This window comes from Budorcas taxicolor, chromosome 17 (genome assembly GCF_023091745.1).
Source record: "Budorcas taxicolor isolate Tak-1 chromosome 17, Takin1.1, whole genome shotgun sequence".
In the NCBI taxonomy this organism is placed as follows: domain Eukaryota; kingdom Metazoa; phylum Chordata; class Mammalia; order Artiodactyla; family Bovidae; genus Budorcas; species Budorcas taxicolor.
Genome location: NC_068926.1, coordinates 10,810,458 through 10,837,608, shown reverse-complemented (window position 1 = coordinate 10,837,608; position 27,151 = coordinate 10,810,458). Strand labels below are relative to the sequence as shown.

The following is a 27,151-nucleotide window of genomic DNA, read 5'->3' as shown; positions in this document are numbered from 1 at the left end:
AGGGCAGTGAGCGGGGAGGCACAGAGGCAGAATGCAGAGGAGGGGCTGGAAGCTTGAGAAGGTTGGCGACATCAGGTGGATGTGTTTGTTGGGCAAATAAGTAAATGTATCGGGAATCATGAGAGCCAGGTTTCTTACTGTCTGAAAAGAAATGCGCAGAGTTGGAAAGGGGGCTTCCCAGTGGTAAAGAACCTGCATACCAGTGCAGGAGATGCCAGAGACCTGAATTCAGTTCCTGGGTCAGGAAGATGCCCTGGAATAGGAATTGGCAACCCACCCCAATATTCTTGCCTGGAGCATCGCCATGGACATCCCCATGGACAGAGGAGCCTGGCGGGCTGCAGTCCACGGGGTCGCGAAGAGCTGGACACGACTGAGCAAGTGAACACACACACAGGAGAGTGAAACAGGAGGTGGCCAGAAGGGGACCCTGCCCGTCAGATCCAGGACAGTTTGAGCATTAACTTCAATAAGGAGAGTTTGGGATGCAACTCGTTAGGTTAATGGCAGTGTGTGTGTCTGTGCACACACGTGTGTGCTAGCATTTGTGTATATATAGCATGTACATATGTGTGTACATGAGTATGTGTATATATTAGACACACAGAGATGGAAAGAAGTGAGAGATGGGGAGAATCTCTGTAAAGTGACAAAGAAGGTGACTAAAATCAGGGTATAATTAGCTTTAAGATGCGGACCGGAAACCCCAGAGCATAAGAAACGGGAAGGCAAGAGATGGCCACCAAGTGAGTCCCACCCTCTCTGCAGCCCCGCACATTTTTAGAGTGCATAAATGAATTAAAAACAACCTCTCAGCTTGTGTTTAAAATAAGCCTCTGTGGTTAAGTTTCTCCTTTACAATCTTCGTTTATCAGACTTTCCATCCCTCTCCAATAATGGGCCATTCTATCATTTTTCTGCATTTAGAACCCTTGGTAACCCCTTTCATTGTAGGGAGGAGAGAGGAGGAATTTCAATAATAATTTTTCATCTCGGCTCCTCCACAGTTTCACATCAGCAGTTTTTCGGTACTAATACAATTATTTTTGAGTGTAGATGAAAGAAATGTCTGGAAACTTGGTGGTGCTGACTCGTCAGGTTTGCCTGGGTAATTTTGTCACTTCACCTTGCGTGTCCGTTTGCAGTCTAGCCATTTGACAGAGATATTGACATCCCATCTCCAGCGCTTCAGAAATGTGATTTGCCTCTTTAGATATCAAAGACATTATTCGTAGGTGAGGTTTCCCTCCCCCTTCTTTATTCTGTGAAGAAATGTCATTTCCAAGTGCAATTACCACAGCCTGGGAAAAATGACACTGAGTTTTAGTAGTTTGCAAAGTAGAAGTAAGTTTTTCAGATTCTGAATACTTAGTTATATTGCTGGTAATGAGTCAGATTGATTGTTGCAAAGGAAAGACTTCCTTTTATGGCCTATATCTATGTTTTTTAAACCTAAGATTTAATAATATTGTGAGACATGCAGGCATGAATTCTTATGTTGAATAATGGAATTATTCTTGGTGTTAGAAGTCTTCAAAGTAAATAACCTCTAGTAACCTTTGTTTCTATATGTCTATGAACTACTTAACCACTAATTTTTTTTCTTCGCACAATAATCTCAACAAAGAAGAGAAAATGGAAAGGATGGGCACGTTTTGAGAAATTGGTAGAAAAATGCTGCAAATTTAATTATAACTATCCAGAGACTTGAAAATGTACTTAAAAATGAACTTAAGACTTATATGTGTTTCTAAAATCCATTTCAGACACGGAATCGTTTTGAAGGAACAAGGTCAGAAGTGGAAGAGCTTATGAACAAGATCAGACAGAATCCCAAGGACCACAAACGAGCAAGTCAGTTCACAGCGGAAGGCTACCTGTATGTACAGGAGAAAAGTAAGAGACCCCCCCGCGGTGGCGACTAGCTCGTTGAAAATTATTAAAAAGTCGCACTGTCATCAACTCTCTGATATTTTGGGAGCAACTTTTCCTACCCCTTTATTTGCTGTCTGAAGATGTAGGTTGCAGTTTTGGGGGGAAAACACATGCCTTCCCTAGGGAAAGGATGGTGAGATTAGGAACTCTGTGAGCACCCTGCTTTCCAGCCACAACCCACCGATTCTCCATCACACTTTGTTAAAGTTTGCTTGCAAGGGAGGAATGACTTGGTAACATCTGGAAGTGAGGTGGGTATTAGCTTTTTCTTCTTTTCTTCTCATCCTCATCGTTAACACCAAAACCCAGCCACCCACATACTCAAATGCACCTGCACCCCCTTCCCAAAGCCCCGCTCTTCCATGTTGAGGTCAGGAAGGGCGCATGTCTCTCCTGCTTCCACGTCATTTCTTGTATGCTTTGTCTGAGATCGTTTTCTGTCCTTGTTAAAATTATCAGGGCAATTGCATATGACTATGAAAAAAAAAATTCCCAGATGACATGCTAACTTACCTCCCTGAATTTATGGCATTGTTTTTCTCTTAGTGAATGTGCAGTGTGTCAGTCAGTCAGTCAGTTCAGTCACTCAGTCATGTCCAACTCTTTGCAACCCCGTGAATTGCAGCATGCCAGGCCTCCCTATCCATCACCAACTCCCGGAGTTCACTCAGACTCACGTCCATCGGGTCAGTGATGCCATCCAACCATCACCTGCCCCCAATCCTTCCCAGCATCAGGGTCTTTTCCAATGAGTCAACTCTTCGCATGAGGTGGCCAAAGTACTGGAGTTTCAGCTTTAGCATCAGTCCTTCCAATGAACACCCAGGACTGATCTCCTTTTGAATGGACTGGTTGGATCTTCTTGCAGTCCAAGGGACTCTCAAGAGTCTTCTCCAACACCACAGTTCAAAAGCATCAATTCTTCAGTGCTCAGCCTTCTTCACAGTCCAACTCTCACATCCATACATGACTACTGGAAAAACCATAGCCTTGACTAGATCGACCTTTGTTGGCAAAGTAATGTCTCTGCTTTTTAATATGCTGTCTAGGTTGGTCATAACTTTCCTTCCAAGGAGTAAGCGTCTTTTAATGTCATGGCTGCAATCACCATCTGCAGTAATTTTTGAGCCCCCAAAAACGAAGTCTGACACTGTTTCCACTGTTTCCCCATCTATTTTCCATGAAGTGATGGGACTGAATGCCATGATCTTCGTTTTCTGAATGTTGAGCTTTAAGCCGGCTTTTTCACTCCTCTTTCACTTTCATCAAGAGGCTCTTTAGCTCCTCTTCACTTTCTGCCATAAGGGTCGTGTCATCTGCATATCTGAGGTGATTGATATTTCTCCCGGCAATCTTGATTCCAGCTTCTGTTTCTTCCAGCCCAGCGTTTCTCATAATGTACCCTGCATATAAGTTGAATAAGCAGGGTGACAATATACAGCCTTGATGTCCTCCTTTTCCTATTTGGAACCAGTCTGTTGTTCCATGTCCAGTTCTAACTGTTGCTTCCTGACCTGCATACAGGTTTCTCAAGAGGCAGGTCAGGTGCTCTGGTATTCCCGTCTCTTTCCAAATTTTCCACAGTTTATTGTGATCCACGCAGTCAAAGGCTTTAGCATAGTCAATAAAGCAGAAATAGATGTTTTTCTGGAACTCTCTTGCTTTTTCCATGATCCAGCGGATGTTGGCAATTTGACCTCTGGTTCCTCTGCCTTTTCTAAAACCAGCTTGAACATCTGGAAGTTCACAGTTCACATACTGCTGAAGCTTGGCTTGGAGAATTTTGAGCATTACTTTACTAGTGTGTGTGATGAGTGCAATTGTAGAGTACCCTGATTTTGAAATTGAAGCACCCCATGATGCTTTCAGACTTCTGACAGTTTGGTCTTACTTTAATGATGAGGCTGTTGCGCTTTACCTCTTCAACTGTGGAGCCTGATTGCTGGTTAGGAGGAGGAGTAGTGGGCTTGCCAGGTGGTGCTAGTGGTAAAGAATCCTCCTGCCTGTGCAGGAGACAAAAGAGACTGGGCTTCGATTCTTGGATCAGGAGGATCCCCTGGAGGAGGGCATGGCAACCCACTCCAGCGTTCTTTCTGGGATAATCCGATGGCTAGAAGGGCCTGGCGGGCTACAGTGGGTGGGGCTGAAAGTCAGCCATGACTTGGGGACTAAGCATGCACACGCAGAAGGAGTGGTGTGGAGAATCTTCCTTTATTTCCTGTTTCCCTCCGCCCTTGATGTAGTTAGGGTGCTTTAATTTGCCAAGTGTGACTCTTGCAGCAGGATTTCCAAACTGACCAGTTTTGTAGCAGAGAGGCTCAGGGAGCAGCCGCGTGATCCCGGTGCTCCTGTTAAATGCGGTGGGCAGAGTGATGGTTCTTTTTCCATGTGCCCTTCTTTTCTGTGGGCTTAGTCTTAGTGTCTCATGAAGAACAGTTACTGGCATGGCAGAACTGTAAAAATTTGTTTTAATTTTTTTAGTCTCCCCCCCCCCCCCAAAAAAAAACAACTGAGAGGTAATTTATTTTTACAAATTTTGGTTGAATGGCAAAATCATGTCATTTCTAATGGTGCTGTTAGGAACAACAGCTATTGAGCTGTGTATAGAGTGAATATTTCATTAAAAAAATTTTTTTATCAGAGTATAGTTGATCTATAATGTGTTAATTTCTGCTGTACAGCAAAGTGAGTCATTTATACATATATTTGTTTTCTTTTTCATATTCTTTTCCATTGTGATTAATCACAGGACACTGAATATAGTTCCCTGTGCTATACAGTGGATGGACCTTGTTTATCTGTCCTGTGTATTACTAGTTTGCTAATCCCAGGTTCTCAATCCTTTCCTCCCCCTCTAATTTTTTTAATCTTCTTAACAGTCAAGTGAAACAAATCACAAGACTTTTTTTTTAGACTTACAGTTGTTGGTTAACTTACTGACTTTGAGAGAGATGGGGCTGAAATTGGACTGAAAAAACTACAGTGACAGAGCTCTTCACTTACTAGCTGTATGCCAGGCACTGTGCTAAACTCTTGATCCATCTTGTTTTATTTAAAGCACTAAGAACCCCTATGAATTGTAAGGTGCTGTTGTCACCCCGTTTACCAGTGAGAACACTGAAGCACTGAGGGGTTAACAACGCTCCTTTGATCACGCACCTCTTCAATGCTGGAACTGTCCGAGACTCGAGTCTGTGTTGGGCCTCCTGTGTGGCTCAGCTGGTGAAGAATCCACCTGCAATGCGGGAGACCTGGGTTCGATCCCTGGGTTGGGAGGATGGCCTGGAGGAGGGAACGGCTATCCACTCCAGTATTCTGGCCTGGAGAATCCCATGGACAGGGGAGCCTGGCAGGCTGCAGTTCATGGGGTCACAAAGAGTTGGACACGACTGAGCGACTTACACACACACACACACACACACACACACACACGAGTCTGTGTTGCACCCTGTCTGTCATATTGCCTGAAACTTGGACGGTGTGAAAAGCCGTCACTAATCTCTGTGCTTAGGGCTGGTTGAGTGGGGTCCAGTGGAGTCGGGGGGATGGCAGCTTAATCAGTGAAGCACCTTGATACCTGGGCAAGAGATTCTGAGGTTTGGCTTTGCCATTTGGTCTAAGCCTAAGATTTTTTAGATTAAAAAGACAGTAATATACTTATCGTCTCTTGAGGTATTTTTCTTGGTGTTGAATGAAATACCCAAGCAGTATTTTTATGAATCAGAGAACAGAGTACACATGCTTGCTGTTAATCACACACACACACACACACACACACACACACACACGCACACACACACACACACACCCACACCCACACCAGGGGTCCCAAACTCTGGCCCAGCACTGAGGATGTTTTGAGGTGAGATTTATTGTGGTCTAGTAACCCCTTTCTCATCTCCCCTCCACCCAAGGTGATGTAATTCATTTTTCCAGAAGCTAAATGCATTTCTTTTAAATGAGTCCTTTCCCCCCCTCCTAAGTTTGTTCGTTTTGATTTTTAGGTATAAAACTCTATATTTTTAGGCTTTATTTATGTTTTCAGCTGGGATGATGTTGATAATAGGTGTTGACTTTTTAAAAATTTTAATGTCCTTTCTTGATAAAAGAAAAAATTATCAAACTGAATGGGACCTTGCTTTTCCCGACTTGGGACCATTTTCTTTTAAGAGCTCTGATGGTTGTGATACTGACTAAGCAAGAGGTAGAAACTGGTTCCAAAAATGTTCTGGTGCACATGTGGATGTCTCCCTCTTCTGTTCTTCACACGTCGTTTAACTTTAGTCTTCCTTTTGGCTGCTCTGGGTCTTTGTTTTTTTGAGCGGGCTTTCTCTAATGATGGTGAGTGGGGGCTGCTCTTTAGCTGTGGTGCACGTGGACTTAGTTGCCCTGAGGCATGTGGGATCTTCGTTCCTGGACCGGGGATCACGCTCTTGTCCCCTGCATTAGCGGGCAGATTCTTAACTTATGGACCATCAGGGAGGTCTCATACTTCATTTTAAAATTTAACTTTGTCATCGTTAGGAAGGATAGCTGCTTACAAGGTGCTTTAGTGGGCTTAAAGCACTGGATAGATTTATAGTCTACATACTTTTCTGCACTGTGATCCTACAATTCTATTATTTTGAGAGGCCAGAATTGAATCCAAAACCATCACACATATCTGGTGGCATTCTTGGAATTCTCATGAGCTATTCGTACATAGACAAAGACAAAAAGTAGAGTTTACAATTAGGAGATTTTCATGTATGAGACAACAGTCTAGCAGATCATGTGAAAAATATGTCTTTAAATTATTTATTTGTTGCTGAGAACTGTTAGGACCTTTTCTCAAACTGTCTCCATGAGCCCTCGTATTTCCCCTAGCTTTTCCCTTGTCTTAGATGAGCTGTGTTGCTGATTTGTTTCCTTGAGCTGTATTAGTTGCCTTTTCTTGGTTTTTTTCTCTTGAGCAATATAGAGTTCTGCATATCTGTTTGTTTGTAAGGAAACATGTAAAGTTCTGTTTCTTGTTGCAGGGCCTCCTCCATTCGGTTCCAGCTGGGTCAAACACTACTGCATGTATCGGAAGGCAGCCAAGAAGTTCACTATGATCCCGTTTGAGCACAGATCCGGGGGGAAGCTTGTAAGTGTTTCCTTTTTATGCTTTGTACTGTCTGTGAGGTGGTCTTTGAGGGCATCATTTTAATGTTGTTTCCATTCACTAATGATAAATACCTTCCGTTTTGTTTTTAGAATGAGAAGATTGTTTTTTTTTTCTAAATAAAATTGGCCAGAAAATAATTTCTGTATTTTCTGTATTGCTGGCATGTGGTTTTAAGAATATATTTTAAAAATGTTTATTTGGCTGCCCCAGGTCTTAGTCCTGGCATGCGGATCTCTTATGTGCAGGATGTGGGCTCTAGTTCCCTGACCAGGGATTGAACCCAGGCCCCCTGCCTTGGAAATGCGGAGTCTTAGCTACTGGACCACCAAGGATGTCCTGTTGGCATGGATTTTTGTGGTCAGGTGTTTTTTTTTTTTTAAAGAAAGGATTATTTGACGTCCCTGTTACTGGAAGATACAGTTCATACCTTCAGCGTGCTTTCCTGACTCAGGGGGCTGACCGCTCAGGATTTACAGGGGAGGCCTGACGTTGTACATGGTGATGGTGGTTTAGTTGCTAGGTCGTGTCCAACTCTTGCTATCCCCGCCATGGGGATGGCCCTCCAGGTTCCTCTGTCCATGGGACTTCCCAGGCAAGAAGGCTGGAGTGGGGTGTCATTTTCCTCCTCCAGGGGAATCTTCCCAAGCCAGGGATTGAACCCACGTCTCTTTCAGACTCTTCACTGACTGAGCCACGTGCACACATATATCCACGTCGATGGAAAGATCACAGAGTAGGTGGTCTGCAGTGAGGTTGCTGCTCTCCGTTCAGACTTGAACCTTCTCACTTAGACACTCACCATCAGTTTGCACCTCCTGTAGAAATAAACGCCACAGCAACTCGTGATGCAGGAAATGTGTGTGAGAAGCCCGCAGGAGCTGTCTGGGTGGAAAAGGTGGTCTTTGTTTTAAAGCAGAAGCTGTAACTCTTAGCAACAATAATAGTCAACACAGAGCTTCTCTCGCTAACATTGAGTGTAACTGGTGACACGTTTTAAGGTTAATTCATTGCTTGCTGGGTGGATGGGCATAATTTTGCTTCTGTGAATACAGAATTAACCCAAGTTCACTTCTGTTTACACATACTTGGCATCGTCCTGAGAACTATTTAAAGCTGCTTATAATAGAAGCACATTTTTGTGATATGGAAATACACATGGAAGATTGTGGCCCTGGTGAAAAAGAGGAAGCCAGGATGTCACCCCTGGAGGGGGATGGGTTTTGTTGTTTTTGTATGCTTTTTTTTTTTTTTTTAACATCACAGTCATTTATTTTTGTCAAATGTAACTAAAGTTTAATGGATACAATCAGGAATAATTTGTTAAGAACATATCAGACACAGAGAAGGCAAAATTTGTTGTTAAGAGAAGCATCAAACCTAATAAGAGCACAAACTCCAGGGATGATCAGCAACTGTGTGCAACTCATTAACCAAATGCTCATGATTACTTTATACCTCTGAGGAGCACTATATGATCAGAAGTTGTGGTGAGAGGATAAATATGGATTAACTTCTGTATCTCTGTACACTTCTTCCAGGTTTTACAAATTTTATATTTAATGGGAGGATAATTGCTTTACAGTGTTGTGTTGGTTTCTGCCATACATCAACATGAGTCAGCCATAGGTATATATACGAACCCTCCCTCTTGAACACCACCCACCCCCCATACTCTTTAATGACAAACTGAGCATGGGGTTGGAGTGCGAGTTTCCTATCAGAGCCGACTCAAGACCCAAGACACATCTGCTTAGTGGTGTCTTTCTGTTTTAGCCCCAAATGATAAATACATTAAAAATATGATGACTGTGATATTTCAAATGTTTTTACATCTGAATGCTGGTGTAATATTAGAGATCTTCACATTCCAGAAAATACTAAAATATTCCAGAAGTGTTTCTCAGACTCTGTTGAGTTTCTTACTGAGAACCTGTTTTTGCATTCTTCTGTCTCCTGTTTTCTGCTGCTTTTTAAAGCTCTTGGAGAGAGTGGTTAACTGAGATAAAATGGTACCATCTTTAACTGAATACTCAGTAAAGGTAAATTCAGGGTGATTCACTGAAGAAACAGCAAAACACATAGATGTGTTGGGAAGATCCCCGGGAGAAGGAAATGGTAACCCACTCCAGTATTCCTGCCATGCGTGATCCCCTGGACAGAGGAGCCTAGTGGGCTGCAGTCCATGGGGTTGCAAAGACTTGGGCACAGCTGAGCACACACACGCATAAATGGCATGGTTCTAGCTTGAGATGATCACAATGGCTGATCCAAGGTCCTTCGTGTACTTTTAGGTAGATTCCTATGGAATTGAAGTTTCTGTAGGTCAGAAATGGTTACCTGTGGGCTGTTTCATGTGGTATAATGTAATGTGAAAGGCAAACACATTATCATTTTTTTTAACAAGAGGGCAATAAGAATAACAAATGTAGACACGTGGAAACTATATTGTTAACCCACCTTTTAGAATTAGCACTCATAAGGTCTGGTTTAACGTTACTGTAATTGAAGCAGGGTCTAAAAAATCTTAAGAAAAGGTCAGTTACAGAAATGGATACGGTTCTAAATAAACTGGTTCAAAAGAGAATAGGATGGAGGAACCTAGAATCTGAACCTTGCCTCCCCTCCCCCCTTCAAGTATAGGATACTTAACTCTGTGTATGTTCATACTATAGGGTGTGAAAATGCTTAAAATGATTCTTTGCAGGGGGATGGAGAGGTCTTCTTTTTGAAAGAATGTATCAGGAGACATACTGACTCCATCGACAGAAGGTTTTGCTTTGACGTGGAAGCTGCTGACCGGTAAGTTATTGGAATTACTGGACTTCGTGGAAGGAGTCGTCTAAGAAAACGTTCTTTAAAAATAGTTAATTGCAGCTTGGATTTCTGTGGCCTGGGAGGCTGTTATCTTTCCATTCTTCCAAGCTGTGTATTCGCTGTGGGCTGTTCTGTGTTGGTCACTGGGTTTGGCTGTGGAATGAGAGGTTAGTCTTGGCCAAAGTTTGCAGTCACTTTAACTAGTGTTGTCGCTTAAACGGTGACCTTGGGGCGTTTCATTGTTGATCCAAGCCTCCTTTTCTGGCACTAACAGTGTGAGGCGTGAAGATGAGGAAGTAGGCGATAGAGCTGGAAAGAGGTGGTTGTGGCTGTTCACACACAGTAGTATTCATTTTTCTGTGTGGGAATTTTCCATATATATATATATATATATATATGGAAAGGTAATAGAAGGTCACAGGCAAACTCTGTTTATTCAAAGACTAGTTATCATTTTTTTTTTGGTGATATGACTTTCAGTTATTAGAAAAGAATCTTTGCTGGAGGGAAAGAAGTGAAAAAAGAAAAACAAAGCTCATTTGTCAATATTACTACCTGTCTGGCATTTATTTCTGTGTCCTTTCGTAGTACTAAGGAAAATCATGGTGCTCATAGAATATTTCTTTTTTGATGACTGATGGTGTGAAGGTTTCTTGCCAGCCCTAGTTATGGGCAGCAATGGTCTCTAGATAATGATGTTTCATATTTGTATAATAAAAGTTTACAATATGAGATTTTTTAAACACAAGTTCATTTCAGATCAGGACCCAAGAATACAAAAATAATTAATGTTTCCTCTTCCATCAGATGATATAACTGAATCTATGGGATTCATTCAGTAAATGCATTGAAGACCAGGTACATAAAAATGTGTGTTTATGTACCATGATAATATGGTAATACAATGAAAAGGACAAATGGTTTAATAAGCCTTTTGCCAAGATTGTAAAAAAAAAAGAGAATGTCATTGTAAAAGAGGTTAAATTTCAAGCCAGTAAGGATAAGTTAAAAAACTTTAAGAAGAGATTCGGGCTGTATAATACAACTTGAGCATAAATATGTATGTATACGCCCATTGTAAGCATTGACGGAGTTTTCTGTAAGAACTAGACAGTGTTTTGAATTCTTCTCTTCCTTACCTCATTTTATCCTCAGGCCAGCTCTGTCAGGTAGACATTATGCTTCTCATTTTATGAAGAAAAACGGAGCCTTATGTGGTCCTCCTAAGGTCATGTAGCTAGTAAGTGGAAGAGCTGAGATTTGAACTGCTGCATTTGACCCTGGAGTCCAGGCTCTTAACTGCTCTGCTGCAGGCATCAGAGTATAACTGTGTAAGTGTGTTGCCTCTGAAAGAGTTGACAGAGGTGAGTCAGCAGTGATGTCTTTTCAGAACATCTGTCCAATGAGGTTAATCTGCAATTCTTTGAAAGGGTAATTCTAGTACTTGCATTTATTGGTTTAATTTTCTATTATTTTAATTTTGTATTAATTTTTCCCAGTCCTGTGTTTTCTCTAAGACCTTGATCATGCCAAATGCTCTTCTTCATTGAGATCCTTATTACAATAACTATTGAATTGACCAAAAAGTTTGTTTGGGTTTTTCTGCAAGATGTTATGGAAAAACCTGAACAAACTTTTTGACCAACCCAGTACTTTCCACCCCTCACAAAGGACAAGTGATTACTATGGAGTTACTTTCGTAATGATGGTAGTTTGTATGGAGACCCTCAGAACTGGGGAAGACGTTAGAGGTGATCTATTTTAAAGCAGAGACATTACTTTGTCAACAAAGGTCTGTCTAGTCAAGGCTATGGTTTTTCCAGTGGTCATATATGGATGTGAGAGTTGGACTATAAAGAAAGCTGAGCACTGAAGAATTAATGCTTTTGAACTGTGCTATTGGAGAAGACTCTTGAGAGTCCCTTGGACTGCGAGGAGATCCAACTAGTCCATCCTAAAGGAGATCAGTCCTGGGTGTTCACTGGAAGGACTGATATTGAAGCTGAAACTCCAATACTTTGGCCACCTGATGCGAAGAGCTGCCTCATTTGAAAAGACCCTGATGTTGGGAAAGATTGAAGGCAGGAGGAGAAGAGGAAGACAGAGGATGAGATGGTTAGATGGCATCACCGACTCAATGGACATGAGTTTGGGTAAACTCCGGGAGTTGGTGATGGACAGGGAGGCCTGGCGTGCTGCGGTTCATGGGGTCACAAAGAGTAGGACACAATTGAGCAACTGAACTGATTTTAGTGGTTTTCAAACTGCTCTATAGGGATGTCTTTTCAAATAAAAACTTTACACTTAGGCATATATAAGTCAGAAAAAAAGAGAGTTCCCTTATTAAAGTGAGGAGGGGGCCTGAAGGGCTTCCTAGGTGGCATTGGTGGTAAGGAATCCATCTGCCAGTGCAGGAGACATAAGAGATGTGGGTTCAGTCCCTAGACTGGGGAGGTCCCCTGGAGGAGGGCATGGCAGCTCATGCCAGTATTCTTGCCTGGAGAATCCCATGGACAGAGAGGAGCCTGGCAGGCTGCAGTCCATGGGATCACAGAGAGTCGGACATGACTGAAGTGACTTAGCATGCACGCATGCTGGGAACCTGGATCCTTACCCTCTCAGCTGCCTTCTTGAAGAAATCACTGATTTACTTCCACTGATGCCCAGAGCTGCTTTCTGGGAACTGGGGGGAGGCAGACCAGTAATCTAGGTTATGTGATTCAAGAAAGGCATAGAGGATCTAACGTCTATAATGATAACTGAAGGTGTATTTGGAGTCAGCTGGGATTGATTGAGACACATTCCAGGCAGAGTGATTAACATGTGTAAAGTTCTGGGGACAAGAGAGAGCATGGTCCATGTGAGGTCCCCCTGGGGATGGACACCCAGCATCACTGGAGCAGAGAGCCAGGGAGGATGGAGATAAGGCTGGACAGTGGGGGTCAGGGCCTGACCTTGAGGTTTTGAGCTTAATGTATTAAATGGTTTTAAGCAGGGCATTGAGTGATACGTTCATATTTTTCAAAACCCACTGTGGCAGAGTAGAGAAATGGCAGTTTAGGAATGGTTGGAAGGGTTATGAATTGGTGTGGTTGTGGCAGAAATGGAGGCCAGAGTGTCTGTTTGAGGAAGTCTTTTTAGAGAGAAATTTACAGAAACATTGGATATTAGATTCCAGGGTGAAGGAGGAAAAGGTTTCTGGCTTGAGCACCTAGGTGGTGCCGTTTACTACGATGGGAGAAGCAGAAGGCACAAGGATGGAGGAAGCTGGTGCCTTTAGTTGTGGGCCTGTGGGGTTAGCTTGCTGTGGGCCACTCAGTGGTACACGAAGCAGGCAATTAGTTGGGTGTAGCCCTTGGCAGCTTCAGCAGCACCGGACTCGAGCTGACCTTGGATCTCCTGCAACTCTCCATCCCGTGACTGTCACCGCAGGGAACCAGGCTGGTCCTCCCCCAGTTTGGGCAGCCTGTCCGTTTTCAGCCGTTGCACCTTACCGTGCTGTTTCCCACTGTGGCGTTTGTTTCTCCATCCATTCACGTGGTTTCACCCTCAAAGTATCTCTCTCTACAGTCTGTTCTCTTCTTCCTTTTTTCCGTGTTTGGAACCGCATGCAGACTTCTTAAGTTCCTATGGCGGTGTGCCTTCCTTTTACGCTTTCCTTGGTGATGTCAGTGTCACCTCAGGTAATTCGTAGGACTTTGCTGCTTCCTCCTTGGACGCCTCCCCTTCAGTCCTCTGTTGCTCCCCTTCCCTCAGTCATTTCCTGTCATGCCCACTCCTTAGACCTTATCACCAGGATGGGCACCCCGGCCGCCATCTCAATTGTGAGGCTTCCTCCTTCCAACACCGCCTTCTATTCTTCTCTGCTTTCCCTTCCCTAGTAAGTAGCCTTCGCTTGCAATCAACTGATCCTACTTTCCTCAGCCCCTCACACCCTCACTTCTTTCCATGTGTGAATGGAATTTCAGTGTGTGAATTTGTCATTTGTTAAAGTCACTCTTTTCAATACACTCAGCTCCATTGCCCTTCTCTGCCTTGATGAGACTTGTTTGTGCAGCTCCAAATTAAGGAGGCTTCACCTCTGCCTTCTCTCTTCCTGAGAAGGTGTATTCAGTCATGACCACTGGCCTCAGATAGGCCATTAATCCTGACCACAAAGCATCTTCCATTTCTTAGTTCCTTCATTCTCCTGGTTGATGAGTATTTTATATTTTCCCCTCTCTCTAAGCTTCTGGGACTGCCTCCCTTTCCTGATATTTTGTGTTCTGTTTTGCTGTGAACTCTGTGAACTTAGAACTCATTTGAAGAGCTCTTCCACCGAAATGGATGCCCGGCCCTTCGTCAGCGCCAGTGCCCCGCCTTCCCTCTGCTGCCCTGCGGACCGCGTGGCCGGCCTCTGTCCAGCCGTTTCCATCCCCTCTTCGCCTTCCCTCCTTGCTTCTCCAGGATGTCGCAGTTAGTTCTTCCTTTGCTTTCTCATTGACACCTGTTTTGCCCTTTCTACTTTGCCCTTTCATCCATCTTAAAAGAAGAATACCACCACCATCACCAGTGAAAGAACCCTGTCTTCCCTTTAGTCTGCTGCCCATCTTTCATTTCTCATACGCAGCAGAAATTCTTTACGAAGCTCCTGTATTCAGGCCTCCCGCATATTCAGGGCCCCCGTCCCCTTCCTCCTGTCCTTGTCGGGGCCCGGGGCCCCCATCTCCTTCCTCCTGTCCTCGTGGGGCCCCCTCCCGTCGGGCCCTCGCCTCCACCCTCCGCTGCGTGTTCTCTGAAGGTCATCGTGGTCTTGGAGCGCCGCCTCCACCGTCAGTTCTGTCTTCTGTTCTTTCCTGGCGGCAGCGTCTGATGTGGCCGTTCACCTTCCCCTCTGTGATACCCTTGCTCTACTTGGCTCAATAGCCCCACACCTGCTTGCTTTTTCTCCCACCCCACTGGCTTTTCCATTTTTAGCTTCCTTTGCCAGATTTCCGCATTTCCTGGACTTCTTGTTGTTAGAGTGGTCTGGAGCTCAGTACTTTTTTTTTTTTTTTCCCTTTAGAATTTTCTTTTTTATTGAAGCATAAATTTATAATGACTATTTAATTTGATTTACAGTGTTGTGTTACTTTCTGCTGTACAACAAAGTGACTCAGCTGTACGCGTGTGTGTATATGTATACAGTTCCTCTGTCCATGGAATTCTCCAGGCAAGAATACTGGAGAGGGTTATCATTTCCTTCTCCAGGGGACTTTCCCAACCTAGGGGTCGAACCCAGATCCTCCTGCTTTGTAGGCAAATTCTTTGCTATCTGAGCCACTAGGGAAGCCCCATATATATGTATGTATGTATCTCTATCTGTCTCTCTATAAAGATCTTCATGACCCAGATAACCACAATGGTGTGATCACTCACTTAGAGTCAGACATTCTGGAGTGCAAAGTCAAGTGGGCCTTAGGAAGCATCAGTATGAATAAAGCTAGTGGAGGTGATAGAGTTCCAGTTGAGCTATTTCAAATCCTAAAAGATGATGCTGTTAAAGTGCTGCACTCAATATACCAGCAAATTTGGAAAATTCATCAGTGGCCATAGGACTAGAAAAGGTCAGCTTTCATTCTAGTCCCAAAGAACAATGCGAAAGAATGTTCAAACTACCGCACAATTGCACTGATTTCACCTGCTAACAAAGTCTTGTTCAAAATACTCCAATCCTTTAAGCTAGCCTTCAACAGTATGTGAACCGAGAACTTCCAGATGTTCAAGCTGGATTTAGAAAAGGCAGAGGAACCAGAGATTAAATTGCCTTCATCCACTGTATCATGGAAAAAGCAAGAGAATTCCAGAAAAACATCTACTTCTGCTTCATGACTATGCTAAAGCCTTTGACTGTGTGGATCATAATAAACTGTGGAAAATTCTTAAAGAGATGGGAATACCAGACCACCTGACCTGCCTCCTGAGAATCGGTATGCAGGTCAGGAAGCAACAGTCAGATCTGGACATGGAACAACAGACTTGTTCAAAATTGGGAAAGGAGTACATCAAGGCTGTATATTGTCACCCTGCTTATTTAACTTATATGCAGAGTACATCATGAGAAACACTGGGCTGGAGGAAGCACAGGCTGGAATCAAGATCGTGGGGTGAAATATCAGTAACCTCATATATACAGATGACAGCACCCTTATGGCATAAAGAGAAGCGGAATTAAAAGAGGCTCTTGATGGGGTGAAAGAGGAGAGTGAAAAAGCTGGCTTAAAACTCAACATTCAGAAAAGGAATATCATGGCATCTGGTCCCATCACTTCATGGTAAATAGGTGGGGAAACAGTGAAAACCAAAATCACTGTGGACAGAGACTACAGCCATGAAATTAAAAGATGCTTGCTCCTTGGGAGAAAAGCTATGACTAACCTAGATAGTGCATTAAAAAGCAGAGACATTACTTTACCAACAAAGTCCATATAGTTGAAGCAATGATTTCTCCACTAGTCATGTGTGTATATGATATTTGGACTATAAAGAAGGCTGAGCACTGAAGAACTGATGCTTTTGAACTGTGGTGCTGGTGAAGACTCTCTAGAGTCCCTTGACTGCAAGGAGATCAAACCAGTCCATCCTAAAGGAAATCAATCCTGAATATTCATTGGAAGGACTGATGCTGAAGTTCCGATACTTTGGCCACCTGATGCAAAGAGCTGACTCATTGGAAAAGACCCTGATGCTGGGAGGGATTGGGAGCAGGAAAAGGGGACGACAGAGGATGAGATGGTTGGAGAGCATCACTGACTGGATGGACATGAGCTTGAGTAAGCTCCAGGAGGTGGTGAAGGACAGGGAAGCCTGGCATGCTGCAGTCCGTGGGGTTCCAAAGATTCGGACGCAACTGAGCGACTGAACAGCAGCGTATATATTTATATAAGCCCCATATACACATATCTGTATATATTCTTTTTTATATCCTCTTCTGGGTTATCACAGGATATTGAATATAATTCCCTGTTCTATATAGTGGTACTTCATTGTTTCGTCTATCCTATATATATATATATATATCAATACTAGTTTACATCTGCTAATCCCAAGCTCCCCATCCTCCCCTCTGCTTTGGCAGCCACAGGTGTATTCTCTATTTCAGCAAGTCTATTTCCGTCTCATAAATATGTTCACTTGTGTCATATTTTAGATTCCGTGGAGCTCAATCTTTAGATCCCCTGTCTCTAACCATCTTGTCCAGCCCCAGGACTTTACATGCCATCTGTATGTCTGTAAAAACTTCCCGATTTATTGTCTATACCTGAATCTCCTTTGTGAACTCCAGGTTTTTATAGCCATTTTTATAGTTGCTTCTGGGGTGTGTGCTAGGCATTTCAAACAGTGCCAGAGTGGAAGTGATTGACTGGTTTTTGTAAAGTTTCCAAGAATTCATGGGGGAGACAAGGTATATACTCTGTATGGGCCCAGCATTTTATGTAGGTATGATAATGCAGCCTCATTATATAAATACTAATAATATTAAATCTTTTATTTTTTTAAGTAGTGTATTCTCACTGTAGCCTTTTTCTCTAAAGCTTTTGGTTTAACTTAGAAGACCTTCCCGTGTGTATCTCCTGGAGTCTCTGGGGTCATGTGACTCTTCAGTTGTATATAGAGCTCTGTTGCCTTTGACTTGTTCCCTCATTCCTGAGCCTCAGTCTGTTCAGCTTGGATATTACCAGTGGGTAGTGTCTTTGTGGGGCCCTCACTTTCCTTTTACCCACTACTAGTGTGTGGCTGTTGGTCTTCTACTTCTAGAACAAAATCAGAAAGGAGGGAGAGAGAGTCACTACCCTAATTCTGGGGATTTTTAAGGCATAATTTAGCCAAAAGTTGGAATGGGACTGGCTCTTATTTTGTCTCTTTCCCTGATTCGCGGCCAAGCAGACTGTTGGGAATTAGAAGTAATTTGTTCCTTGTCTGTTAGATTAGGAATTCCTTGAGGATAAGAGTCTCATCTCATGAACTGCAGTACCCAGTGCAGTGTTTTATATGTGGTGGGCATTCACCAAATTTGTGCTGGATTAAATGAAACTGAATTGTTGCTTAGCAGGGACAGGACCGGGATTAGATTCGGTCAGGCAACAGTCAGTGAACGGGCTTTTTCTTCTGTTCACGCGGCAGCATTGTGAGTGCCCATGTTTGCATTCTGCTCAAAGAAAATACACTTAACCCGTTTTGGAGTGTGTGGGTATTGCAGATAGGTTTCTAATGGGGTGTGCACCTGTTGTGGACCTTCATACACAGCATTTCACCACTGAGTGCATGTTTCATGTGAAGTTATCTTGTCTTTCCTGGTTTCAGTCTTTGCTAATTTTTTATTCTTTATGTTGGAAAAGCAGTCAGGTTAACACTGTGACAATAGGAAATACTTCATAAACTGCAGGATGGAGCCTGGCCTTGCGTTTGACCTGTGTACATGTAAATCAAGAGCATGCACGTCACTGTCACATGAGTTCAGATCAGATTTGATTGCATGTAACAGAAAAACTCGAAATATAACAACATACATTAAACAGTGTAGAAGATGAGTTTCTTCTCTTTGTTAGTGAGCCTGAAGGTGATCAGGTCAGAGCTGACACACTTCTTGGTGTCAGACATGCCCCCTCGTGTGCATTTACCGTGCTAGTCACCTGAGGGCAAAGATGCCGACTCACATGTACTATGTAGCCTCGTCTCTTGCAGTAGGAATGCTTTCCAGAGGAAGCACAGGCTGGTTTTGCTCATATACCATTGGCCTTGATGGAGTTGTGTGGTTATATCTAGCTGCAAGGGGAGCTGGGAAGTACTGAGACAAGGAAATGTCTGGGAACAAAAGAGAGCAATCCTGGACTTCCGTGGTGGTTCCGTGGTCGAGAATCTACCTTGCAGTGAAGGGAGTGAGTTCGATCCCTGGTCAGAGAGCTAAGATCCCACATGCTGTGTGGTGTGGCAAAGAAAAAGATCAACACTGCATTTGCTGAAAATAAGAAAAATAATTATTTAGAAAGAAAAGAGCAATCCATGTGTTGTTCTAATATTAATACCTGGGAAATCTCTTGCTAAGAGTAAAGGGGAGAATAGCTGGTGGGTTGGTTTCCAACTTGCTGTTATTGCTTAATCAGTGGTTAGGAGGGTGTGTGGTTCATTTTCTTTCCCTCTGTTCACTGAAAGCTTACTTTAACTACTTTAGATAAGAGGTAAGAACACATATGTTAAGAACAATATTAGCAAAGTGAAAAGACAACCCACAGAATGGGAGAAAATTCTTGCAAATGACATATCTGTAAAGCGAGTGGTCCCCACTGGGGGCTGGTTTTGTGGAAGACAATTTTTCTATGAGCTGGGGATTGTGGGGATGATTTCAGGATGATTCATACACATTGCATTTATTGTGCACTTTATTTCTAGTCTAATGCTGCTGCTGATCTGGCAAGGGTACGGGTCCACAGCCCAGAAGTTGGAATCTCCTGCGATAAGAGGCTTATATCCAGAATATATAAAGAACTCCTAACTCAATAATAACAGACAAATAACCCAGTTAAAATGGGTACAAGTCCTAAATGAGACATTTCGTCAAAGAAAATACACAGGTGGTTGATAAGCATGGGCTTCCTTGGTAGCTCAGCTGGTAAAGAATCCACGTGCAATGCAGGAGACCCAGTTCAATTCCTGGGTTGGGAAGATCTGCTGGAGAAGGGATAGGCTACCTACTCCAGTATTATTGGGCTTCCCTTGTGGCTCAGCTGGTAAAGAATTCACCTGCAATGTGGGAGACCTGGGTTCGATCCCTGGGTGGGGAAGATCCCCTGGAGAAGGACAGGCTACTCACTCCAGTATTCTCACCTGGAGAATTCCATGGACTGTATAGTCCACAGGGTCACAGTTGGACATGGCCGAGTGACTTTCATTAATAAGCACATCAAAAGATGCTTAACATCATTAGCTAGTAGGGAACTGCAAACCTAAACCACAGTACGATATCACCCATTAGGGTAACTATAACTGCTGCTGCTGCTGCTGCTAAGTCGCTTCAGTCATGTCCGACTCTGTGCGGCCCCATAGACGGCAGCCCACCAGGCTCCCCCGTCTCTGGGATTCTCCAGGCCAGAACACTGGACTGGGTTGTCATTTCCTTCTCCAATGCATGAAAGGGGAAAGTGAAAGTGAAGTTGTTCAGTCATGTCGGACTCTCAGCCACTCCATGGACTGCAGCCTACCAGGCTCCTCCATCCATGGGATTTTCCAGGCAAGAGTACTGGAGTGGGTTACCATTGCCTTCTCCCAACTATAACTGAAAAGTCAAATAATAACAAGTATTGGTGAGGATGTGGAGAAATAGGAACTCTTACATACTGATGGTGGAAATTTGAAATGGTATAGCTGTTTTGTCACTTCCATTGTATCATCATAAGGGATTTGATTTAGGTTATACCTAAATGGCCTAGTGGTTTTCCCTACTTTCTTCAATTTAACTCTGAATTTTGTAATAAGGAATTCATAATCTGAGCCACAGTCAACTCCTTGTCCTTTTTTTCTTTTTTTTTTTTTGCTGATAGTGTAGAGCTTCTCCATCTTTGGCTGCAAAGAATATAATCAATCTGATTTTGGTATTGACTATCTGGTGATGTCCTCGTGTAGAGTGTCTCTTGTGTTGTTGCAAGAGGGTGTTTGCTATGACCAGTGCATTCTTTTGGCAAAACTCTGTTAGCCTTTGTCCTGCTTCATTTTGTACACCAAGGCCAAGCTTGCCTGTTACTCCAGATAGCTCTTGACTTCCTACTTTTGCATTCCAGTCCCCTATGATGAAAAAGACATGCTTTTTTGTGTGTTACTGCTAGAAGGTCGTGTATGTCTTCATAGAACCCTTCAATTTCGGCTTCTTTGGCATTAGTATTTGCGGCATAGACTTGGATTACTGTGATACTGAATGATTTGCCTTGGAAATGAACGCAGATCATCCTGTCATTTTTGAGATTGAAACCAAGAACTGCATTTTGGACTCTTTTGTTGGCTATGAGGGTTACTCCATTTCTTCTAAGGGGTTCTTGCCCACAATAGTAGATATAATGGTCATCAATTAAATTCATGCTTTCCTGTCCATTTTAGTTCATTGATTCCTAAAATGTCCACGTTCACTTTTGCCATCTCCTGTTTAACCACTTCCAATTTACCTTGATTCATGGACCTAACATTCCAGATTTCTGTGCAATACTGTTCTTTACAGCATCAGACTTTACTTTCACCACCAGTTACATTCACAACTGGGTGGTGTTTCCACTTTGGCTCAGCCTCTTCACTTCTTCTGGAGTCATTTCTATGCTCTTCTCCAGGAGCATATTGGACACCTGCCGACCTGGGAAGTTCATCTTTCAGTGCAGGCACAATGAAGGACAGAAGTGGTACGGACCTAACAGAAACAGAAGTACTGAGAAGAGGTGGCAAGAACACACAAAACTATACAGAAACATCTTAATGATTCGGATAACCAAAATGGTGTGATCACTCACCTAGAGCCAGACATCCTGGAGTGTGAAGTCAGGGGGGCCTTAGGAAGCATCATTGTGAACAAAGCTAGTGGAGGTGATGGAATTCCAGCTGAACTATTTAAAATCCTAAAAGATGATGCTGTTAGTGTGCTGCTCTGAATATGCCAGCAAATTTGGAAGACTTAGCAATGGCCACAGGTCTGGAGAAGGTCAGTTTTCATTCCAATCCCAAAGAAAGGCAATGTCAAAGAATGTTCAAACTATCACACAATTGCACTCATTTCGTGTGCTAGCAAACTAATGCTCACAATCCTTCAGGCTAGGGTTCAACAGTGTGTGAACTGAGAACATCCCAATGTACAAGCTGGATTTAGAAAAGGCAGAGGAGCCAGAGATTATATTGCCAACATCTATTGCATCATAAAAAGGGCTAGGGAATTCCAGAAAAACATCTGCTTCATTGACTGTGCTAAAGCCTTTGACTGCGTGGATCACAAGAAACTGGAAAATTCTTAAAAGAGATGGGAATACCAGATCACCTTAACTGCCTCCTGAGAACCTGTATGCAGGTCAAGAAGCAACAGTTAGAACTGGATATGGAACAACAGACAGGTTCCAAATTGGGAAAGGAGTACATCAAGGCTGTATAGTGTCACCCTGCTTATTTAACTTATATGCAGAGTACATCATGCAAAATGCTGGACTGGATGAAGCACAAACTGGAATCAAGATTGCCGGGAGAGATATAAATAACCTCATGTATGCAGATGATTCTGCTCTTTTAGGGGAAAGAAAAGAGGAACTGAAGAGCCTCTCGTTGAGGTAAAAGAGGAGAGGGAAAAGCTGGCTTAAAACTCAACACTCAAATAATGAAGATCATGGCATTTGGTCCCATCACTTCATGGCAAATAGATGGGGAAGCAATGGAAACAGTGACAGACTTTGTTTTCTTGGGCTCCAAAATCACTGCAGATGGTGACTGCAGCCATGAAATTAAAAGACGCTTGCTCCTTCGAAGAAATGCTATGACCAACCTAGACAGCCTATTAGAAAGCAGAGACATTACTTTGCCTCCAAAGGTCAGTGTAGTCAAAGCTATGGTTTTTCCAGTTGTCGTGTATGGATGTGAGAGCTGGACGATAGAAAAGGCTAAGCCCGAAGAATTGAGGCCTTCAAACTGTGGTGCTGGAGAAGACTCTTGAGAGTCCTTTGGACTGCAAGGAGATCAAACCAATCAATTGTAAAGGAAATCAGTCCTGAATATTCTTTGGAAGGACAGATGGTGAAGCTGAAGATCCAAAACTTTGGCCACCTGATGCTAAGAGCCTGTTGCTGCTGCTGCTGCTGCTGCTGCTGCTAAGTCACTTCAGTCGTGTCTGACTCTGTGCGACCCCATAGACGGCAGCCCACTAGGCTCCTCTGTCTCTGGGATTCTCCAGGCAAGAATACTGGAGTGGGTTGCTATTTCCTTCTCCAGTGCATGAAAGTGAAAAGTGAAAGCGAAGTCGCTCAGTCGTGTCTGACTCTGTGCGACCCCATAGACAGCAGCCCACTAGGCTCCTCTCTCTCTGGGATTCTCCAGGCAAGAACACTGGAGTGGGTTGCCATTTCCTTTTCCAATACATGAAAGTGAAAAGTGAAAGTGAAGTTGCTCAGTCATGCCCAATTCTTAGCGACCCCATGGACTGCAGGCTACCAGGCTCCTCCGTCCATGGGATTTTCCAGGCAAGAGTACTGGAGTGGGGTGCCATTGCCTTCTCCGGCTAAGAGCCTACTAATTGGAAAAGACCCTGATGCTAGGAATGATTGAAGACAGGAGGAAAAGGGGGCGACAGAGGATGAGATGGTTAGATGGCATCACTGACTCAATGGATATGAGCTTGGGCAGCCTCTGGGAGCTGGTGAAGGACAGTGAAGCCTGGTGCGCTGCAGTCCATGGGGTCACCAAGAATCAGGCATGAGTGAGTGAACTGTAGAACAACAACAAATAGCTATTTTGAAACTTATTTGTCAGTTCTTTCAAAAATTAAAGTTACATGACCTGGGAAATTCTGCTCCTAGCAGTATAAAAAAGAGAAATGAAAACCTAATGTCTAACTAAAAACTTGCACATGAATATTCATAGAAACATTATTCAGAATAGCCAAAAAGTAGAAATGATGGAAATATCCATCAACTGATGGATAGATAAAGGTGGTATAGCCCTATGATAAAATATGGTTTGACAGTAAACAGAAATGAAGAGCTAATACATGCTATGTTTTGTTTTTAGACAAATTTAATTTAGAGCCTGAGACTGTCTTTGCTTATATTTTATTTAACACAGGTTCATTGTGGGAATAATTTCACAAGGCAGTAGCATGCGGGATGCATAATGTCTCTTTACACATGCTGTCTCTAATGGTGTACACATTTTCTCTTATCAAGTTAATACAGAAATAACATAATCCAGACCAGTGACAGATTGACTAAACTATCATTCCAGGCAAGGGAGGATGAAGGGAATACATGCAGTTGAGGGGTACTTTTTACAGGTCGGCTCTTGGAATGGGCTTGACCCATTGAGAGCAAATGTGGAAAGTACCTGATTCCTGGGGAACGAAGGTGCTGGTGTGGATGGACAAGATCTTCTTTGTGGGGCTGCGGTTAGGTTTTTGCCTCTGCTGGTAAGAGTCCCCTTCACCACTGCGGGCGTTAATGCCCCAAGGTCTTCAGAAAGCTACTTAGATCAGTGGAGGGTATCCTTGCCCAGACCTCACAAACTGCTTGTTGAATTCGAATCCCCACCATCCCACGGTTCCTTCTTCATGTGTTCTTACTGAAAACCCCCAGCAGTGCCCTTCACTACTTGAACTACTGAGTGCTTTTGGTATCCACAGATGTGGTTGGTTGATGCCCTCCGGATTCACAATTTCACTTTTTTTAAAAATTAAAAGTTTTTTATTGGAGTGTAATTGACTTGCACTCTTGTTAGTTTCTGCTGTGGAGCAAAATGAATCTGTGATACATGTATTACATGCGTCCACTTTTTTAAAGACTCTTTTCCCATATAGGTCATTACAGAGTAGTGAGTAGTGAGTGTTCCCTGCGCTGTACAGGGAAGATTCTTCTTACCTATTTTAATTTAAATTTTCAATTGGAGGATAATTGCTTTACAATGTTGTGTTGGCTTCTGCTGTTTAACAAAGTGAATCAACTCTAAAACCAGAGGTTTTTCCCAGAGCAGTGTATCTCCCAACTTCACCCTTAAACACTTTATTTTTGTCATGAACAAGAAGATTTGAAATTACATCGAACCACTACCATGTGGATGAACCTGGAAAGCAGTCTGCTGAGTGAGACCAGCCAGTCATGGAAGACTGCATACCGGATGGTTCCATTTATATGACATGTCTGCAACAGCGAAATCTGTGTAGGTGGAAAGTAGAACAGTCAGTGTCCAGGGCTGAGTATTTGGAGGGAAATAAAGATTAATGGATAATGGGTGTGGGTTTTTTTTTTTTTAAGGTGGTGATGAAATATTCTAAAATTGATTTTCGTGATTGTCGTACACCTCTGTGACTGTATTAAACGCTATTAAACTGTATGCTCTAGGTAAATCTTATGGCGTGAATTATATCTCAGTTAAAGCTTAAAAAGGAACAATGCTGAAAATGAATACTGTAACTAAAATCAGGCTTTTAAGTGGCTATAAACATTCACTACTTGACGCCCAGCCGCACATCGAGTATCATGGGCTGTGAAATGGTCACGTCACTGATTTTAGGTTGGAGAAGAGCGTTTTGTATAGTTACCTCCCCCATGGCAAGCTCTAGCCTATCAGGAGAGACAGCTTTCCTTCCCGGAGGGTGAAATAGCACCTCCCGCCCACACACAATTTTGTTATATAACGTGCTTTTCATTTTCACTGGCATGCTTGCCATATGCTTCATTGTGCTGTGACCCCATACCCTTGCTTGGCAAATAATTACCATTCCGTGCCATTCTCCCCCACGTCGCATTCAGGCACCACTTAAAGAAAGCACTTGCTGTTTTGCTTTCATTAATCTAGCATTTCAGATATATATATATATATATATGTCACTATATATATATATAAATGGTTTGATGTTGCCTCATTCCTAGTGTATTGCGCCTGAGAGGATGCAGGTAGGATACTTCTTGTTTTTATAATTCACCCACTTATATTTTCATGATGATGATAAGATGAAATCACCCCTGTATCTGAAGCAGTATGCATTTATACCAGAGACTTTATTTAGCATCTGTGTGCATGGCAATGTACTCTTTATCACTTCAAACGAGGGAGTTAAGAAGCCCATGTCATTGGACTGAATAATAACAGAGATGTTTCTGTAGCACATCAATTGGCATAATATTTGCAAGTATTTTTCTAGTGCGTGTCCCTCAGGCAACTAAATAGACTTTGACTGTGTTTGATGCTGAGGATGGGAGGGACAACCAGAGACTAAAAGACCTAACCTTTAGGGAACTCGCAGCCTGGGAGTGTTTGCAAACAAAAAGCAGTTTAGAGCTCTGTCCAAGGTGCTTAGGGAGCTGAGAAGCAGCAGGGAATAGGGCTGTCTGTAAAAGTGTGTACTAGAAAAATTGATTGTTAAAGATTTGGTCAGTTTGGAAACTCGGAGGGAAAGAGACCCAAGATAAAAGGAATCATAGAAATCTTGGGAGAACATGTTAAGATAATCCTTGGAGTCTGAGGTGCTCAACAGTGAGTGACTTTATATCTGGGGACATTTTGATTGTTGCAGATGGAATGAGGAAGGCAGCAGGGGTACAGGCTCTTGCTTCTACTGTTTGGTGAGTGGAGGCCAGTAGTGATCCTAAATGTCCAGCACAGGGCAGCCCTCCCCAAGAAAGCACCGTCTGATCTAGCCTGTCAGTATGGTAACTGTTGAGAAGCCCTGTTTTAAAGCATTTGAAAAGATAACGCCAAGAGTTGGTGGAATTGAATGGACTTGTACTGTTTTCCATTACATATATACAGGAATGTATTTATGAGGTACATTTCAATTAACAAGTGTAACAGCAGCATAATTGGCTATAGTGCAGGGGATAAATAAAGACACAGTGTGCATTTCAGGCATTGTGCATCATTTAGTAATTCTGCTTGGATACCAGCGTAGAGAGAAGAGGAACGGAAGTAACTTTTAAAGAATTTTGGTAGAACTGGTAGAAAATGGAGTGGGCAGAATTATAAGCAGCATTTCTTGTATATAAGCTTCAGTGTTTTTCATAGAATGTAAGATTTTTTTGTTTTTACCCTAAGGATGGTACTGTTAATAGTGGCATGCTGAAAGCCACTTTTTGTACTGGTTCCAATATTTAAATGGAAATCTGAATTGACAGTCATCTGAATTTATTCATGGCAATGCATGCTGAAGGACACTGGAATGTGGATCGTTGAAAAGTTTTTTAGGTTTGTAAATGAAGTTGTAAAGAACAGTTGTATACAGGGGTTTTTGTAGACACATGTTTTCATTTCTCTTGGATAGATATTTCTGAGTGGGATTGCTGGGTCTGTGGGCTGTGTGTGTGTGTATGATTTAAGAAAACTGAGAGTTTCTTCCTACCAGCCATGTATGAGAATTCCAGTTTCTCTATCCTCTTATCAAGCTTTGATTATGTTCATGTTTTTCCTTTAAGCTGGTCATGACTAGTGATGTTGATTGAATGCTGTTCTATATGCTTTCTGGCCATTTATATTTCTAACATTGTGAAGTGCCTATTAAAATCTTTTTTTTTTTCATGT

At 42.8% G+C, this 27,151-nt stretch overlaps 1 protein-coding gene across 1 annotated transcript in view; it reads left to right on the top strand.

Annotated features, from left to right (window-relative positions):
* ARHGAP10 (Rho GTPase activating protein 10) overlaps positions 1-27,151 on the top strand; it is a 373,897-nt gene that overhangs the window by 157,109 nt on the left and 189,637 nt on the right. Inside the window, exons 8-10 of the mRNA XM_052654355.1 lie at positions 1,767-1,896; positions 6,954-7,060; positions 9,786-9,880. Of these exons, the coding sequence (XP_052510315.1) occupies positions 1,767-1,896; positions 6,954-7,060; positions 9,786-9,880 (332 nt within the window). The remainder of the gene's footprint in view (positions 1-1,766; positions 1,897-6,953; positions 7,061-9,785; positions 9,881-27,151) is intronic.